At 35.7% G+C, this 18,606-nt stretch overlaps 1 protein-coding gene across 4 annotated transcripts in view; it reads left to right on the top strand.

Annotated features, from left to right (window-relative positions):
* Positions 1-18,606, top strand: part of MTMR8 (myotubularin related protein 8) — a 242,315-nt gene that overhangs the window by 208,870 nt on the left and 14,839 nt on the right. Inside the window, exon 14 of one of the 4 annotated variants that reach the window (XM_012106577.5) lies at positions 13,343-18,035. The exons of the other annotated variants lie outside the window; for them this stretch is intronic. Coding sequence (XP_011961967.1) covers positions 13,343-13,417 — 75 coding nt within the window. The 3' untranslated portion in view covers positions 13,418-18,035. Of the gene's footprint in view, positions 1-13,342; positions 18,036-18,606 lie in introns of those variants that run through there. 4 annotated transcript variants of the gene reach the window in all.

Below are 18,606 nucleotides of genomic sequence, written 5' to 3'. Positions count from 1 at the left end.
GTCTCCACCTCACATTTGCTGACAGGGTTGTTTCTGTATTTTGCAAATGTCAATAGGAATGCTACAGAGCATGTATCCTAATTTTTTCCCCTAGTTTTGAAATAGAGCATGTCCTATATTCTAGTTAACAGTGTATCAGTCTTAGGAACAGGTAACAAATTCAGTCTTTTTAGAATGTAACTCAGAGTTTGTATATGTGTATGTGTTTACTGTAACTTTAGTAGCATCTGGTTGAACAGGTTATTTGGGCATTCATTCAGATGAAAAGAATTTATCCAAGAATAAAAATCTGCTTTAGTTCTAGACCCCTAACTATGGGGTTTCCCTGGTGGCTCAAAGGTTAAGAATCCTACTGCAATGCAGGAGCCACAGGAAATGCAGGTTCAATCCTTGGGTCAGGAAGATCCCCTGGACGAGGGCACAGCAACCCACTCCAGTATTCTTGCCTGGAGAATCCCATGGACAGATGAGCCTGGCAGGAAGTTCATAGGGTTGCAAAGAGTTGGACTTAACTGAAGTGACTTAGCAAGCGTGCATGTACTCTAACTTTGATATTGTCCAGATGAGTGCCATAGAACTTTAGGACATGTTAAGCCAGACATACAAACCAAAGAGATGGTGAAGCAACTGTCCTTTTCACTGTATCAATCAGGCATCTTTAGAATACTATTCAAATATATGACCACTGTTACCTGTAGTGTGATAGTATTAGCCATATACCTGCATGAATGTCATGTAACTGATACATAAATCAGAACCCAGGCTGTGTAGGTTCTTGAAAACCTGACTTTTCATTAGCCTCAGGTTTACAGAATGACACTCACAGCAGCTCAAGTCTGAACTTTATAAGGTACAGCAGTGTATATGATTGACTTTAAACTTCCTATTGTGTGTTATCTTGAACCTGTCATGCCAGTGAGGTATGAGTGTGTGATGCTGTAAAAATATTCACTGTTGTTTCTTTAGTCCAGTGTTAAATTGTTCACTGGCCCAATTTTGCACTTGTGTCCAATTTGAAGATATTTGGTTGATAACAGTTTTTTGACCTAGAATTTAAAAGCATCAATTTTTTATGTGTGTGAGGTTACCATGTAATAGTTACAAATTAGAGGAAAAGTGTCATACCTTCAAAAAAGAAAGGTACACTGACCTAGCCTTAATGAATGAACCTCATTATAAAGACAAAATCTGCAGGTAGATTAAATGTTAAAATAAGACAAGTATCAGAGAGGATGCCTGGCTCTGGACAGCACTATGGAGTGCAGAGTCCAGCTAGCTTTGATGAGCTGGGAGAGCAAGACTGACATCCACTTAACTCATAAACCATACTGTCTGACAACACATTTTATTAATTCACATATAGCCTATTTCCCTCTATTGGAATCCTCAACCTCTTTTCTGATATAACATACCCTCTTCCCTGAGATGACCTCTTCAAATGGATAATTTCATCTATCTGGCAGGATTTTTTACCAACAGATTCTCTAAGGGTAATTTTATCTATAAATCAGGGTATTATATGGAATATAAGTTTGTACTTGGAATTTATCCACTGTATAGTCCCATGGTAACTTATTGCATTAGTTGCAGCTGAGGACATGGCAAGCCAAGTCCCCTTAAATCAGCTATTTCCACAGCCTCGTGTCACCCATAGAGATCTGGTTTCACAGGGGGAAAGGTATCAATGGAAGGCCCTGGTTGGGAAATCACTTCTGGATAAGTCTCAGCCCCTCAACTTACTATGTTTTCTTATTTGCAAAATACTAATAATCTCTTTCCTGTGAGTTTCACACTATGATTGTGGAAAGCAAGGGAAGTTGTAAGTACAAAAGCATTTTGTAAACTTGGAGGTGTTTTTCATATATAAATTGGCACATCCTGTCAAACTGAACCACATAGAAGCTATTGCATTGAAGCAAGGAACCAAATAATCAAGAATTGGCAATGTCATTTCTTTAAGGGGAAAATGTCACTTGGATATATGTGAGTCACAGCACATTTGAAAGGCTTCTTCATTTCTCTAGGCCTCTTTGCCTTGTGTTTAAAACAGGTGGTTTGAACTAGATGATTTCTAGGGAAAGATTTTAAATACCTATTGAATGACTCATCTGTGTCAGGCCTTGAGGTAGGAGCTTTAAATGTATTTCATGTGGCTTAAATAACTGAAATCCTGTGTAAGACACCAAGCGAGTATGTAAGTTATTTGGAACCCAAGGCCGCCTTAAAATTTTGTCTCTCTTCAGAATTTGGTACTCTAAAATCCTGTTTATTGGACTTCTGGTCCAGAAAGGATGTTGTAGATTCATTTGTCACTCCTCCTGCCAATTAAGTACAACTTTTTTAATATAAATTTATTTATTTTAATTGGAGGTCAATTACTTTACAATATTGTATTGGTTTTGCCATACATCAACATGAATCCACCACAAGTATACACGTGTTCCCCATCCTGAACCCCCCTCCCTCCTCCCTCCCTGTACCATCCCTCTGGGTTGTCCCAGTTTTAAACCCTGTGAATAACACAAGAGCCAACCAAAGCAAGACTCTGAAAGGTGGTAAGAGAACTGGTTTGGAACTCCAGGACAGGAGCAACAACCCAAAAGAAGAAGGCAGTCCAACTTAGCTATTTCCTGACCTCTAACTTAAGAACAGAAGGGCAGTCCAGGGAGGCTAATTTCTCCCCCAGATTGAAAAAGAGTCCCTCTGACAGGTGAGCATGGCAGCATCAGCAAAAGGGATTGATTAAGACCCTATCCCCCGCTAATAACAATAAACTAGGTGAAGGGCTTTCCATCCCTGCCTTTCCCACTGAGAGACACTGTAGTAGCCAGGAGGTATCAACAAGAGATGCCTTGCCACAACAAGTGCTCATCCCAGGAAGCTCCCTCCATTTCCACAGGCAGGGAGAACACTAAAAATAAAGGACCAGCCAGGGAAGCCTCTTTGTCCTTGAAGACCTGAAATTTCCATTCCCTAGTGAGAGACACAAGGCAACAGGCCTGGGGAAAGCCCTTCCACTCTCTGAACTAACACAAGCAGAAAGCACTGGTAACACTCATTATACCAGATAAGTCAGGAAGAAAAAAGCACTACAAAGGCTCTGAAGCCTAAACTTCCATTGTAACCACAGTTGACAAAAGTAGGCCAGAATCAGCATGCTAAAATTAAGGTGACTACCTACTAAAAAAAGATTTAAATAGGACCCAGAGTCTCCTAACATACTAAACTGAAATGCTCAGGATACAACAGAAAGTCGCTCATAATACCAAGCCAGGAAAATAACAATTTGAATAAGAAAAGGTAAACAGCTGACATTAACACTGAAATGAATCAGATTATCTGAAAAGGATTTAAAACTGTCATCATTGGTACTATTAAAAAGGCAAAGAAATTATTTTGAAACAAAAGAAAACATGAATATATGAAAAAATTAATATAACAGGATAAAATTTGTGAACTTAAGGACAAGTTAATATAATTTACCCAATCTGAAAAACATTTAAAAATGGCTTTAAAAATAAATAAGCAGAGCCTCAGGGGCCTGTGTAACATGTTTTAAGCCAACATTCATATCTTTGGACTCAGAGAAAGAAAGTAGAAAGAGAATGGGGCTGAAGGAGTATGTGAAGCAGTGATGGCTGAAAACTTCCCAAATTTGGTGAAAAGTGCAAACCTAAGGATTTCAACTGAGCAAACCCCAAATTGAATAAACCCAAAGAAATCTATGCCAGGACACATAATAATTAAACTTCTAAAAACTAAAGATAAAAAATATTCAGAACAGCCAGAGTGAAATAATACATTATGTGTCAGAGCTACCAATTCAGGTGAGAGTGAATTTTCATATGAAGCTTTGGAAGCCAAAAAATAGTTGATATTTTTTCAACTGCTGAAAGGAAAAAAAATTGCCAACTGGAAATGCTGTACTCATTGAAACTATCCTTCAGGAATGCATAGGAAAAAGACATCCTCAGATGAAGGCAAAATAAAAGAATTTGTTGGACCTACTCTTAAATGAAGTTCTTCAACAGAAAGGAGAAATGAACAACATGCAAGAACAGATGGGTAATTAAGTTGATAGATGGTAACTCCAAGGAAGAATGAAAAAGAAGTGTTGGAAATGAAGCATAATGTAATAGAAATGAAGAACGCCTTTGATTGGCTCATCAACAGATTGGACACAACCAAGGAAAGAATCAGTGACTTGAAGAAACATCAGTAGAATCGTCCAAAACTGAAATCCCAAGAGATGTTAAAAATGGAAGTTAGAAAACAGGATAACCAAGAATTGTGAAACAGTTACATAAGGTATAACATGGGTGTAAGGGGAATATAGAAGAAGAAAGACAAGAAAGAAAAAGAAGGGAGGAAAAAAGAAAAGGAGGGAGGGAAGGAGGAAGACAAGCAATATTTGAAGCAATAATGATTTAAGAATTTCTGAAAATTAATGGTAGACACCAACCCACAGACCCAGGAAGCTCATGGAATACCAAAAAGAATAAATACCAGGAAAGTCTACACATATGTAAATCATATTTAAAATGCAGAAGATCAAAGACAAATTCTTGAAAGGAGCCAGAGAGGGAGAATTGCTATACCTATAACAAAGCAAGGGTAAGAGTTATATCAAACTTCTCTTCACAATCTTGCAAGTACACACAGAATAGAATAAAATATTTAAAGCATTAAAAGGAGAAAACAACCAATCTAAAATTTTGTACCAGTGAAATTATTCTTCCAATGTGAAGAAGATAAAAGCTTAAAGCAAGATGTTAGAATAGGAAGATCCAAATCCTCATTCTCCCATAGGAGCATTTTTTAAAACTAGAGAGTAAATAAAATGACTTTACAAGGTTTCTGGAAATCAGACAGGTATCTGTAACATCTAAGCAAATGCCCAATCAAGAAAAAGCCCCATTCAGAAAGCTAGAAAAAAATTGTGATGTTTTTACTCATCCTTGTTCTACTCTCTCCCTAGCATGGTGTGGATGCAGGAAAGTGGTGGCCCAGTCCCCAGTTATTTCTTCAAACCAGAGAAAGCAGAGTAGAATTAATTTGCAATGTTGTTACCTTCATGGGGGCTGCAGGAGGGACTGGTCTCTGTATTGTTTAAAATGGATCTCAGATACCAGGCTAGGAAAAACCATATGAAACAGAGAGCACAGTTCATGAAAGCCACAGAAAGACTACAGAGCCACAGATAATGCAGGCAAGAAAATACTGGTAGAGGAATACAATATAAAAGCCAAGACCTTGAGAAATTAGGATGTTAATTCTTGGGGAAGTTATTATATTTATAAGCGGCTATTTGTTAGCACAACACTTGACCTACAAGAAATACTAGATAGAGGTCCTTCAAGTTGAAGTGAAAGAATTCTTGAAAGGAGTTCAAAGTCATACAAAAAATAAAGTTCTCCATTGAAGGTAAATATGTAGACAAATGTAAAAACCAGTATTACTGTGATTAGGTTTAAAACTCAGCTTTTCATTTTCTACACTATTTAAAAGAGAAATGCCTAAAAAATAATTGGAAATCTATGTCAGTAGGTTACACTGTATAAAGATGTAGCTTGTGACAACACTAACATAAAGTACGGGAGGCAGAGATGTAAAGGGTAGTTTCTGTATGTAGTTAAAGTTAAGGTGGTAACAGTTTAAAATTGATTGTTATAACTTTAAGATGTTTTTGTTATTGCCATGGTAACCACAAAGAAAATATAGAAGATATACAAAAGGCAATGAGAAAGGAATCAAAATGTGTCACTACAAAAAAAGTCAACTGAACACAAAGGAAGGCAATAATGGAGAAAGTGAGGTTCATTAAAGGCATAATATGTAGAAGACAATAAAATTGAGATAGCAAGCTTTTCACCAATAGCAATTACTTTAAATGTAAATAAATTAAACTCCCCAATAGAAAGACATATATTGACAAAATGGATTAAAAAAAAAAAAACCAGAATCTAATTGTATGCTATCAGCAAGGGACCAAACTTAGATCCAAGGGCATGCATAGATTGAAAAATGTTGGAAAAGATATTTCATGCAAATAGTAACCGAAAGAGAGGAGAGGTGACTATACTACTCTGAGACAAAATAGATTTTAACATAAAAACTGTTACAAAAAGCAAAGAAGGACAGTATATAATACTAAAAGGGTCAATTCATTAGAAAGATATAACCCAAAGCTACCAGAAATAAGAATAGTTCAACATACTAAAATCAATCAAGGTAATATATCACATTTATGTTACAGAATACAAGTCTGTGTTCCCAATGCTGAGTGAGGCCAAACAATACCAAAATGTCAGAGTTTGGAGCAGAAAAAGTTTTATTGAAGGGCCATGCAAGGAAACTGATAGCTCATGCCTTAAAAAGCCTGGACTCTCTAAAGGTTTCAGCAAAGCAATTTTATTTATTTTTTCCCACAAAGTTTTGTTTTATTTATTTTTAAGGGATATTTCTTTTTATTTATTATTTTATTTTACTTTACAATACTGTACTGGTTTTGCCATACATCAAAATGAATCCGCCACAGGTGTACACGTGTTCCCAATCCTGAACCCACCTCACACCTCCCTCCCCATACCATCTCTTTGGGTCATCCCAGTGCACCAGCCCCAAGCATCCTGTATCCTGCATCAAACCTAGACTGGTGATTCGTTTCTTATATGATATTATACATGTTTCAATACCATTCTCCCAAATCATCCCACCCTCTCCCTCTCCCACAGAGTCCATAAGACTGTTCTATACATCTGTGTCTCTTTTGCTGTCTCACATACAGGGTTATCATTACCATCTTTGTAAATTCCATATATATGCGTTAGTATACTGTATTGATGTTTTTCTTTCTGGCTTACTTCATTCTGTATAATCGGCTCCAGTTTCATCCACCTCATTAGAACTGATTCAAAAGTATTCTTTCTAATGGCTGAGTAATACTCCATTGTGTATATGAACCACAGCTTTCTTATCCATTCATCTGCTGATGGACATCTAGGTTGCTTCCATGTCCTGGCTACTATAAACAGTGCTGCAGTGAACATTGGGGTACACGTGTCTCATTCAATTCTGGTTTCCTCAGTGTGTATGCCCAGCAGTGAGATTGCTGGGTCACAAGGCAGTTCTATTTCCAGTTTTTTAAGGAATCTCCACACTGTTCTCCATAGTGGCTGAACTAGTTTGCATTCTCACCAACAGTGTAAGAGGCTTCCCTTTTCTCCACACCCTCTCCAGCATTTATTGCTTGTAGACTTTTGGATAGCAGCCATTCTGACAGGTGTGACATGGTACCTCATTGTGGTTTTGATTTGCATTTCTCTGATAATGAGTGATGTTGAGCATTTTTCCATGTGTTTGTTAGCCATCTGTATGTCTTCTTTGGAAAAATGTCTATTTAGTTCTTTGGCCCATTTTTTGATTGAGTCCTTTATTTTTCTGGAATTGAGCTGCAAGAGTTGCAAAAAGGGTGTATAAACCAGAACCCAAAACAGTAAAGTAAGTGGCAATGGGATCATACTTATCAATAATTACCTTAAACGTAAATGGGTTGAATGCCCCAACCAAAAGACAAAGACTGGCTGAATGGATACAAAAATAAGACCCCTATATATGTTGTCTACAAGAGACCCACCTCAAAACAAGGAACACATACAGCCTGAAAGTGGAGGGCTGGAAAAAGATATTCTAGCAAAGCACTTTTAGAGGCAAGGTGAGGGAACAGTGTAGTTAGTTGTTGCAGACTCCTTGGTGTAGGCTCCTTTGTTCTTGCAGCTGTCAAGGTAGGTCAACCCAAGGTCAGGTCACAAGGTTCCTGTAAACCTCCAACAAGACAAACTATTCTCTGTTCAAGTCAGGTCATGATCAGGCTATTTTGTATTTTTCTAGCTATAGGCAACATTCTTTTAGAAAAGGTGCAGAGCCAGCATGACTAAGCACAGGCAACAGAGTATAAAGATTAAAGTAAATGTATGGCAAAAACCACTACAATATTATAAAGTAATTAGCCTCCAATTAAAATAAATAAATTTAAAAAATTAAAGTAAGGTTAAAGTAAAAGGAAAGTATCAGGGTTAAAAGTAAAAGTAAAGTATCAGGGCTTCCCTGATGGCTCAGTTGGTAAAGAATCTGCCTGCAAAGCAGGAGACCCCAGTTCGATTCCTTGGCCAGGAAGATCCACTGCAGAAAGAATAGGCTACTCACTCCAGAATTCTAGGGCTTCTCTTGTGGCTAAGCTGGTAAAGAATCCACCTGCAATGCGGGTAGACCTGGGTTTAATCCCTGGGTTAGGAAGATCCCCTGGAGAAAGGAAAGGCTACCCATTCCAGTATTCTGGAGTGGAGAATTACATGGACTGTATAGTCCATGGGGTTGCAAAGAGGAAGACACGATTGAGCAACTCTCACACAAAGTAAAAGGAACAGGTCTAATAAGTAGTCAGATTTGCTCTTCCCTGTTACATTAATAAAATGAAGGAGAAAATCATATGATCTTTTCAATTCATGAAGAAAAAAAACATTTTTTAAAAAAAATCAACACTATTTCATGATTAAAAAACTCACTAAACTGGGAATAGAAGGAAACTATCTCAACACAATAAAGGCCACATACAAAAAATCCAGAGCTGACATACTCAATGGTAAAATCTTTTTCTCTAAAGTGAGCAACCAGAGAGTAGTGACTGCTTGCACCATTTCCTACTCAGCATTGTACTGGAAGTTTTAACCACAGCAATTGGCAAGAAAATATATATATGAAAGGGATACAAACTGGAAAGGAAGAGGCAAAATATGTTTGAAGATGTAAATATTTAAAATAAATAAAATAGATAATATTGTGTTAGGACTGATAAGTGAGTCTAACAAGATTGCAGGATACAAAATCAACATGCAAAAAATCATTTGTACTTCTATGTGCTAATAATGAACAACTTGAAAAGGAAATTAAGAAATCAATTCCATTTACAAAGCCATATATAATAATAAAATACTTGGGAGTAAATTTAATGAAGGAGGTCAAAGAAATGTACACTGAAACCACAAAAGGATGCTGAAAGAAATAAGACACAAATAGAAAGACATTCCTATTCATGGACTGGAAGAACTAATTTTGTTAAGTGTCAATACTACCCAAAGTAATCCACAAGTTCAATGCAATCCCTATCAAAATTGTAGAGGCATTTTCTTGGCAGAAAGAGAAAATTCCATCCAAAAATTCATATGGAATTTTGAGTATTCCCAGAGAGACAAAAATATCTTGAAAAATAAAAACAAAACTCAAAACCTCACACTTCCTGATTTCATTATATATAGAAAGCTACAATAATCAAAACAATGTGGTACTTATATAGGGAAATACACTAATGGAATAGAATGTCAAGAAATAAACTCTCATGTTGTTGTTCAGTTGCTAAATCATGTCTGACTCTGTGACCCCATGGACTGCAGCATGCCAGGTTTCCCTGTCCTTCACGATCTCCTGTAGTTTGCTCAAATTCGTGTTCATTGACTTGGTGATGCTGTCTAACCATCTCATCCTCTGCCACCCTCTTGTCCTTTTGCCCTCGATCTTTCCCAGCATCGGGGTCTTTTCCAGTGAGTCACCTCTACATAATGTGGCTAACACATTGGAGCTTCAGCTGCAGCATTAGTCTTTCCAATGAATATTCAGGGTTGATTTCCTTTAGGATTGATTAGTTTGATCTCCTTGCTGTCCAACAGACTCTCAAGAGTCTTCTCCAGCACCACAGTTCAAAAGCATCAATTCTTTGGCACTCAACCTTTTTCATGATCCAGCTTTCACATCCGTACATGACTACTGGATGCTTTGATTATATGGACCTTTTTCAGCAAAGTGGTATTTCTGCTTTTTAATACACTGTCTAGATTTGCCATCGATTTTCTTCCAAAGAACAAGTATCTTTTAATTTCATGACTGCAGTCACCATCTGCAGTGATTTTGGATCTCAAGAAAATAACATCTGCCACTGTTTTTATTTTTTTCCTATCTATTTGCCACAAAGTGATGGGACTGGATGCCATGATCGTATTTTTAATTATTTAATTGGAGGATAATTACTTTACAATATTGTGATGGCTTTTGCCATACATCAACATGAATCAGCCACGGGTGTACATATGTGTTTCTTTTTTTAAATTTTTAATGTTGAGTTTTAAGTCAGCTTTTTCACTCTCCTCTTTCACCCACATCAAGAGGCTCTCTAGTTCCTCTTCACTTTTCTGCCGTTAGAATGATATCATCTGCATATGTGAGGTTTTTGTTATTTCTCCCAGCCATCTTGATTCCAGCTCATGATTCATCCAGCCCAGCATTTTGCATGATGTACTCTGCATATAAGTTAAATAAACAAGGTGACAATATATGGCCTTGACGTACTCCTTTCCCAATTTTGAACCAGTCAGTTGTTCCAGGTTTGGTTCTAATAGTTTCTTGACCTGCATGCAGGTTTCTCAGAAGATAGGTAAGGTAGTCTGATATTCCCATCTCTTTTAGAATTTTCCACAATTTTCTCTGATCCACACAGTCAAAGGCTTCAGTGTGATCAATAAAGGAGAAGCAGATTTTTTTTTCTGGCATTCCCTTGCTTACTCTATGATCCAGTGAGGTTGACAAGTTGATCTCTGGTTCCTCTGCCCTTTCTAAACCCAGCTTGTACATCTAGAAGTTCTTGGTTCTCAGCTGGGCCAAAGCAGAAACTCTCATACATATGATCAAATGATTCTCAATAGAAGCACTAAGATCATTCAACAGAGAAAGGATGAAAAGATGTCTTTTCAACAAATGGTGTTGGTAAAATTATATCCACATACCAAAGAATCAAATTGGAAATTATAGTGGAAAGTCTCATGATATTTGATATAGCAATTGTTTCCTGTATATATCATCAGAAGTAGAGACAACAAAAGGAAAAAAATGTATAAATGGATTTCACCGAAATAAAAAACTTGGTCTATAAAAAAACTATTACTGAGAATGAAAAGGCAAAACATGAAATGAGAGAAAATATTTGTGAACCATATATCTGATAAGGGATTCGTACTTAAACACAAAAACAACAAAATGAACCTGATTAAAAATGGGCAAAGAACTTAAACAGACATGACTCTAAAGAAGATATACAAATGATAATAAGTACATGAAAGGTATTCAGTGTCACTAATCATCAGGGAAATGCAAATCAAAACCACAATGAGATACCATTTCACACCTGTCAAAAGGACTATTACCAAAAAGACAAGAAGTAATAAATGCTGGCAAGGATGTGGAGAAAGGGAACCCTGGTGCACAGCTGGTGGGAATATAAATTAGTAGAGCCACTAATAAAAACAGTATCATTTCTATCCATAAAAGGTCCTTGGTTTTAAAAAAAAAAAAAGTATGGTTACTCAAAAGATTAAAAGCAAAACTACCATAGATCCAATAATTTCACTTTTAAGTGTATATCCAAAGGATACTAAATCATTGCCTCAAAGAGGCCTCTGTACTGTCATGTTCACAGCAGCCTTATTCACAATAGCCAAGACATGGAGGCAACCTAAGTGTTCTATGTTGTGCTTAGTCGCACAGTCCTGTCTGACTCTTTTGAGACCCCAGGGACTATAGCCCACCATGCTCCTCTGTCCATGGGGATTCTCCAGGCAAGAATACTGGAATGGGTTGCCATGCCCTCCTCCAGGGAATCTTCCCAAACCAGGGATCGAACCCAGGTCACTCACATTGCAGGCAGACTCTTTTTCCATCTCTGCCAACAGATAAATAGATAAACAAAAATTTTAGATATCGACACATAATAGTATGCAGCCATTAAAAAGAAAGAAATCCTGCCAACTGTGACAACACAGATGGACCTTGAGGGCATTATCCTAAGTGAAATGTCAGAGAGACATATTGAATGATCTCACATACATGTGGAATCTAAAAACATTCAGCTCATAGAAACAGTAGAATTATGATTGCCTAAGGTATAGGGGAAATTGAGAGAGATTGGTCAAAGTGTACAAACTTTCAATTACAAGATTAATAAGTTCAGGGGATCTAAGGTGCAGAATGGTAAATACAGTTAATAATACTATATTCTATACTTGAAAGTTTCTATGAGAATAGAGTTTTATTTTTCTCACCATAACAAAATGATGAGTATGGGAGCTGAAAGGAGTTTTAACTAACCTTATTTTCATAGATATTCTACATTATATATGTGTATCAAATCATCACATTGTATACCTTAATTTACATAATTTTATATGTCAATTACATCACAAAAAAGCTGAAAAAATAAATTGAAAAATAGAAGTTAAAAAAGTATACTGTAAGACCACAATAGAATTATACTACCAATTGATCATCAAAATGTAGCCAAAAAAGTCTAGTATATAAGGAGATTAAACAACACATTTCTAAATAACACATGAGGCAGAGAAGAAGCTTGAAAAGAAATTTTAAATGTTTGTAAGTGAAAATTAAAAATACAAGTTATCAAAATCCAGGGAAAGTAATGCATTGAGAGAAATTATAGTATTAAATTAGAAAAGAAGAAAGAACTAAAGTAAATAATATGATTCCACATTAGGAAACTAGGAAAAACAAGAGCAAATTAAACCAAAAGGAGGAGGAAAAAAAAATAGAGCAGACATTGAATAAAATTGTAAAGATAAAATAAGACAGAAACTCAATAAAGAAAATAACAAAACCCAAAGCTTGTTCTTTGCAAAGATTACTAAAATTGCTAACCCTCTAGCCAAGTTAACTATGTGAAGAAGAGAGAAGATATAAATTATTATTTGGACAATAAAAGGGTAATAAGAGAATATTATGAACAACTCTATGTTCACAGATTTGATAACCTAGATGAAACAGACCAATTTCTTGAAAGACAAAATCAACAAAAATTCACACAAAAAGAAATAGACAATCTGAATGGGCCTATACCTATTAAATCAAGAAATAATAAAACAGAATAGAGAGCCTAGAAATAAACCATAATTAAATAAAGCATAATTATATGTTCAATTAATCTACAAGAAAGGAGACAATGGGGCAAAGACAGTCTCTTCAATAATGGTACTGAAAAAACTAGACTGCTACATGCAAAAGAATGAAACAGGACCACTTCATTACACCATATACAGAAATAAACTAAAAATGGATTAAAGATTTAAATGCAAAACCTGAAACTATAAACCTCCTACAATAAAACAGGCAGTATGCTCTTTGACATTGGTTTTAGCAATATTTTTTGACATGTGTTTTCAGCCAAGGGCAACAAAAGAAAAAGTAAATGAGAGTAAAAACTAAAATGCCTATTTTTTTTTTTTTGCAGGTACAAAGTTTATTATTAAAGACACAGCACAACAACAAGTGGGAGGGCACAAAGAGTAATGCTTTGTTTAGTTAAGATAGAAACAAGGCAGAGATGCACACCAGGAGAGAAAGGTAAAATGCCTTTTACAGTGAAAAAAAAAACTATCAACAAAGCAAAAAGGCAATCTACCGAATGGGAGAAGACATTTGTAAACAATATAACCAATAAGGGGTTGATATCAAAACTATATAGAAAATTTATACAACTCAATATCAAAATACCAACAACCCTATTAAAAATTACAGTAGTGATGAATAGACTCTTTTTTTCCCCAGGGAAAGCATAAAAATGGCCAACAGGCACATGAAAATATGCTCATCATCACTAACCATCAGGGATATGCAAATCAAAACCACAAAAAAACACCACACCTCACACCTTTCAGAATGGCTATTGCCAAAAAAACAAGAAACAGTTGTTGACGAGCATGTAGAAAAAAGAGAACACTCATACACTGTTGGTGGGAATGTAAATTGGAACACCAAGTATGGAAAACATTATGGATAATCCTCAAGAAACTAAAAATAGAACTACTATCTAATCCACAATTCTACTTCTGAGCACTTATTTGAAGAACCAAAACTAATTCAAATAGACTTTGGAAGGACTGATGCTAAAGCGGAAACTCCAATACTTTGGTCACCTCATGCAAAGAGTTGACTCATTGGAAAAGACTCTGATGCTGGGAGGGATTGAGAGCAGGAGGAGAAGGGGACAATAGAGGATGAGATGGCTGGATGGCATCACCGACTCGATGGACATGAGTTTGGGAGAACTCCAGGAGTTGGTGATAGACAGGGAGGCCTGGCGTGCTGCAGTTCATGGGGTCACAGAGTCGGACACGACTGAGCGGCTGAACTGAACTGAACCCCTATATTCATTGCAATACTATTTACAATAGCCAAGATATGGAAACCATCTAAGTGTCCACTGATAGACAAATAGATAAAGAAAAGTTAGTATATATAAATAATGGAATATTATTCATCCATAAAAAAGAATGAAATCTTGCCATTTGCAGCAATGTGGATGGAGAGAAATGTCAGAGAAAGATGAATATTATATGATTTCACTTATACATTTTGTAATCTATAAAAGAAAACAAATGAACAAACAAAGTAAAACAAACAGACTCATAGGTATGAAGAACAAATTGGTGGTTGCCAGAGGGGAGGTGTGTTGGGGGATGGGCAAAAAGATAAAGGGGATCAAAAGATACAAACTTCCAGCTATAAAATAAATAAGTCATGAGAATGTAAAGTACAGTATAGGGAATATAGTTAATGATATTGTAATGACTCTGGTGACAGATGGTAACTAGATCTATCATGGTCATCATTTTATAATTTATAAAAAGTGAATCTATTCTTTTTTTAATATAATTTTATTTATTTTAATTGGAGGTTAATTACAGTATTGTGAATCACTATTCTATACTTGAAACTCATATAACATTGTATATCAATTATAATTTCTAAAAAAATTAATAACCTTACAAAGCAAATCACTAGTCTTAGATGGGTTCACTGATGGATTCTATCAGACAATAAGGGAAAAACAAAATATACCAATTATCTACAGTTTCTTCCAAAAATTGAAGCAGAGGGAATACTTACTTCACTCTGTGAAGGGTTTACCATAGGTGGCACCAGTGGTAAAGAATCTGCCTGCCATGCAGGAGACACGGATTTGATCCCTGAGTCAGGAAGATCCCCTGGAGTAGGAAATGACAACCCATTTCAGTATTCTTTTCTAGAAAATTCTGTGTACAGAGAAGCCTGGCCGTCTATAGTCTATGGGGTCGCAAAGAGTTGGACACGGCTAATTGTGCACACACACACACACACACACACACACGCACACACACACACACACTCAATGAGGCCAGCATTATACTAATACCAAATCTAGACAAAAAAACTTCATAGGAAAACTACAAATCAATATCTATCATGAACATAGCTGTAAAACCCCTCAACAAAATATTAGCAAATTAAATCAAACAATGTTTAAAAAGAATAAAACAAGTGGAATGACCACAAGTTTGGTTCAACATTTGAAAATCAATTAATGTAATTCATCATAGCAACACACTGATAAATAAAAATCACATCATCATATCAATAGATGCAGAAAAAAACATTTGTGATATCAAACACTCATTTATGATAAAAACAACATTGAAATAGGAGTGCAGGGAAACTTCCTCAATTTGATAAACAATATCTGAGAAGCCTGCAGCAAACATCATACATAATGGTAAGAACCTCAAAGCATTCCTATGAAGGAATCAATATCAATAGATATTGATAGATAGATATCAATACCATAGATATTGATTAGCAAGAAGGCAAGGATATCTCTTCTTACTACTCCTTTTCTACATCATACTGGAAGTCCTAGCTAAGAAAATAAAAGTTATAAAGATTCAGAAGGGAGATATAAAACTGTCTATGTACTAGATGACATTATTGCATATAGAAAATCCAAAACAATGGATGGAACAACTCCTGGAACTAATAAGCAATTATAGCAAGCTTTCAGGACACAAGGTTAATCTACAAAAGCCAACCATTTTCCTATATATCAGCAATGAATAAGAAGAATTTAGAAATTCAAAACACAATACCATTTACATTAGCACCAAAAAATACATAGAGACAGGTTTATCAAAATATATACAAGATCTACTTGAGTAAAACTACAAAACCCTGATGTATGAAATCAAAGAAGAAGGAAATAAATGGAGAGAGAGTGCTTGTTAATGGATAGAAGACAAAATGTCAAGTTTTCAGTTCTATCCAACTTGATCTATAGATTAAATGCAATCAATCAAAATCTCATGAAGTTATTTTGTGAATATCAACAAACTGATTATAAAGTTATTATAAAGTTCATATAGAGGAGCAAAAGATCCATAATAACTGGCACAATATTGAAAGAGAAGAACAATAGAGGGCTGACACTATTCAACTTCAAGACTTACTATAAAGTAACCAAGAAAGTGTATTGTTGGCAAATAATAGACAAATAGATCAATGGAAAGCTTAGAAGTATATCCATGTAAATATAATCAACTGATCTTTGACAAAGTAGTAAAGGCAATACTATGGAGCAAAGATAGTCTTTTCAACAAATGGTGCTGAAACAACTGGATATCCACATGTAAAAAAAAATAAATCTAGATAAAGACCTCACACTTTGACAAAAATTAACTGAAGATGGATCACAGACCTATGTGTAAAATAGAAAACTATAAAATTCCTGGAAGATAACCTAGAAGAAAACCTCGATGACCTTGGGTATGGCAATGACTTTTTAGGTACAACACCAAAGGCAGGATCCATGAAAAAATTATTGATAAGCTAACTTAATTTTTTTAAGTCTGATAGGCAAAAGACACTGGTAAAAGAATGAGAAGCCAAAGACTTGGAGAAAATTTTTACAAAAGAGACATCTGTACAACAGAAAGTAATACAACACTGTAAAGCAACTATACTCCAATAAAAATTTTAAGATACCTATGATAAAAGACTTACATAGAAATTACAAAAATAACTCTTAAAGTCAACAATAAGAAAACAAAACAACCTAATTAAAAAATGTGACAAACATCATAACAGACACCTCACCTCACCAAAGAAGGTATAAAAAATGGCAAATATGCATATAAAAAATGCTTATGTCTTATTCATCAGGGAAATGCAAAATTAAATAATAAGATACTACTGCACACCTATTAGAATGGCCAAAACCCTGAATATTGACAACACCAAATGCTGAGAAGGATCTGGAATAATAGGAACTCTTGTTCACTGCTAGTGGGAATGCAAAATGGTACAGACACTTTGGAAGTTTCTTACAAAGCTAAATATAATTTTACCATACAATTCTATCAATCAAACTCTGAGTTTACCCAAAGGAATTGATAATTTATATTCCCTCAGATGGGGTTCCCTGGTTGCTCAGACAGTAAAGTATCCATCTGCAATGCAGGAGACATGGGTTCAATCCCTGGGTCAGGAAGATCCCCTGGAGAAGGGAATGGCTCCCCACTCCAGTATTCTTGCCTGGAGAATTTCATGGACAGAGGAGCCTGGTGGGCTACAGTCTGGGTCACAAAGAGTCTGACACAAGTGAGTGACTAACACTTTTCAGTACTTTTCTTTTGTACAAAACCTGCATAGAGATGTTTCTAGCAGCTTTATTTATAATCTCCCAAACTTAAAAGTCACCAAAATATTCTTCAATAGCTGAACTTACAAAAAACTTTGGAAGATGCAGACATTGGAAAATTCTTCAGCACTGAAAAGAAATGAGATGTTAAGTAATATAAAGACATACAGGAACTGTAAAAACAAAAACAAAACCACAGAACCCTCAATTAAATAGAGTTGGGAGACTAGAAGGAGGAGCTCTCATGCCCTGTGAGGATAGCAGAGCCCAATGGAAAGAAAAGAAGGACTCTTTCCTGGCAAAAACTCTGACAAAGAAAAATCATGAATTCTGTTTACTATAGCTCTCCCAACTTTCTTTTCCTCTCTATAAAAGTGTTCTCCTTCCTTGGAGAACTTCCACATAACTCACCATGGTTACTGACTCCAAATTGCAACTCTCTGCTGATATTGAATAAACTCATTTTTGCTTGAGAGATATCTGACAGTCTACTTGTTTTAGGTCAACAGAATCTTAAATGAACATTACTAAGTGCAAGAAGCCAATCTGAAAATGCTGCATTCTAAAAAAGGCTATGGAGACAATAAAAATATCAGTGTTCCTGAGTTTGGGTAGGGGTAGGATGAATAGGTGGAGCACAGAGGATTTTTGAGGCAATGAGAATACTCTGAATGATACTATAATGATGGTTACATATCATTAGATATCAATATTTGACCAAATCCATAGAACATACAACACAGAGGATGAACTCTCATGCAAACTATGAACTTAGGCTCATTATGATGTGTCAATGTAAGGTCATCAGTTGTTATGCCCACTCTGGTAGGGAATGTTGATAATGGGGAAGACTATTTGTGCATAGGGACAGAATATTGGGGAAATCTATGTACCATCCTCTCGATTTTGCTGTGAACATAAGACTTCTCAAAATATTAAGTTTTTTTTTAAGTGAGTAAGATGGTAAATAAATATCAATTTTAAAATGATTGATTAGTTTTAAAAGGAAATGCTACAAACAACTTCACACTTATAATCACGACAGT

This window comes from Ovis aries, chromosome X, assembly GCF_016772045.2.
Source record: "Ovis aries strain OAR_USU_Benz2616 breed Rambouillet chromosome X, ARS-UI_Ramb_v3.0, whole genome shotgun sequence".
Classification (NCBI taxonomy): Eukaryota; Metazoa; Chordata; class Mammalia; order Artiodactyla; family Bovidae; genus Ovis; species Ovis aries.
Note: the sequence above shows the minus strand (reverse complement) of the source record. Positions and strands in the feature narration are given on the sequence as shown.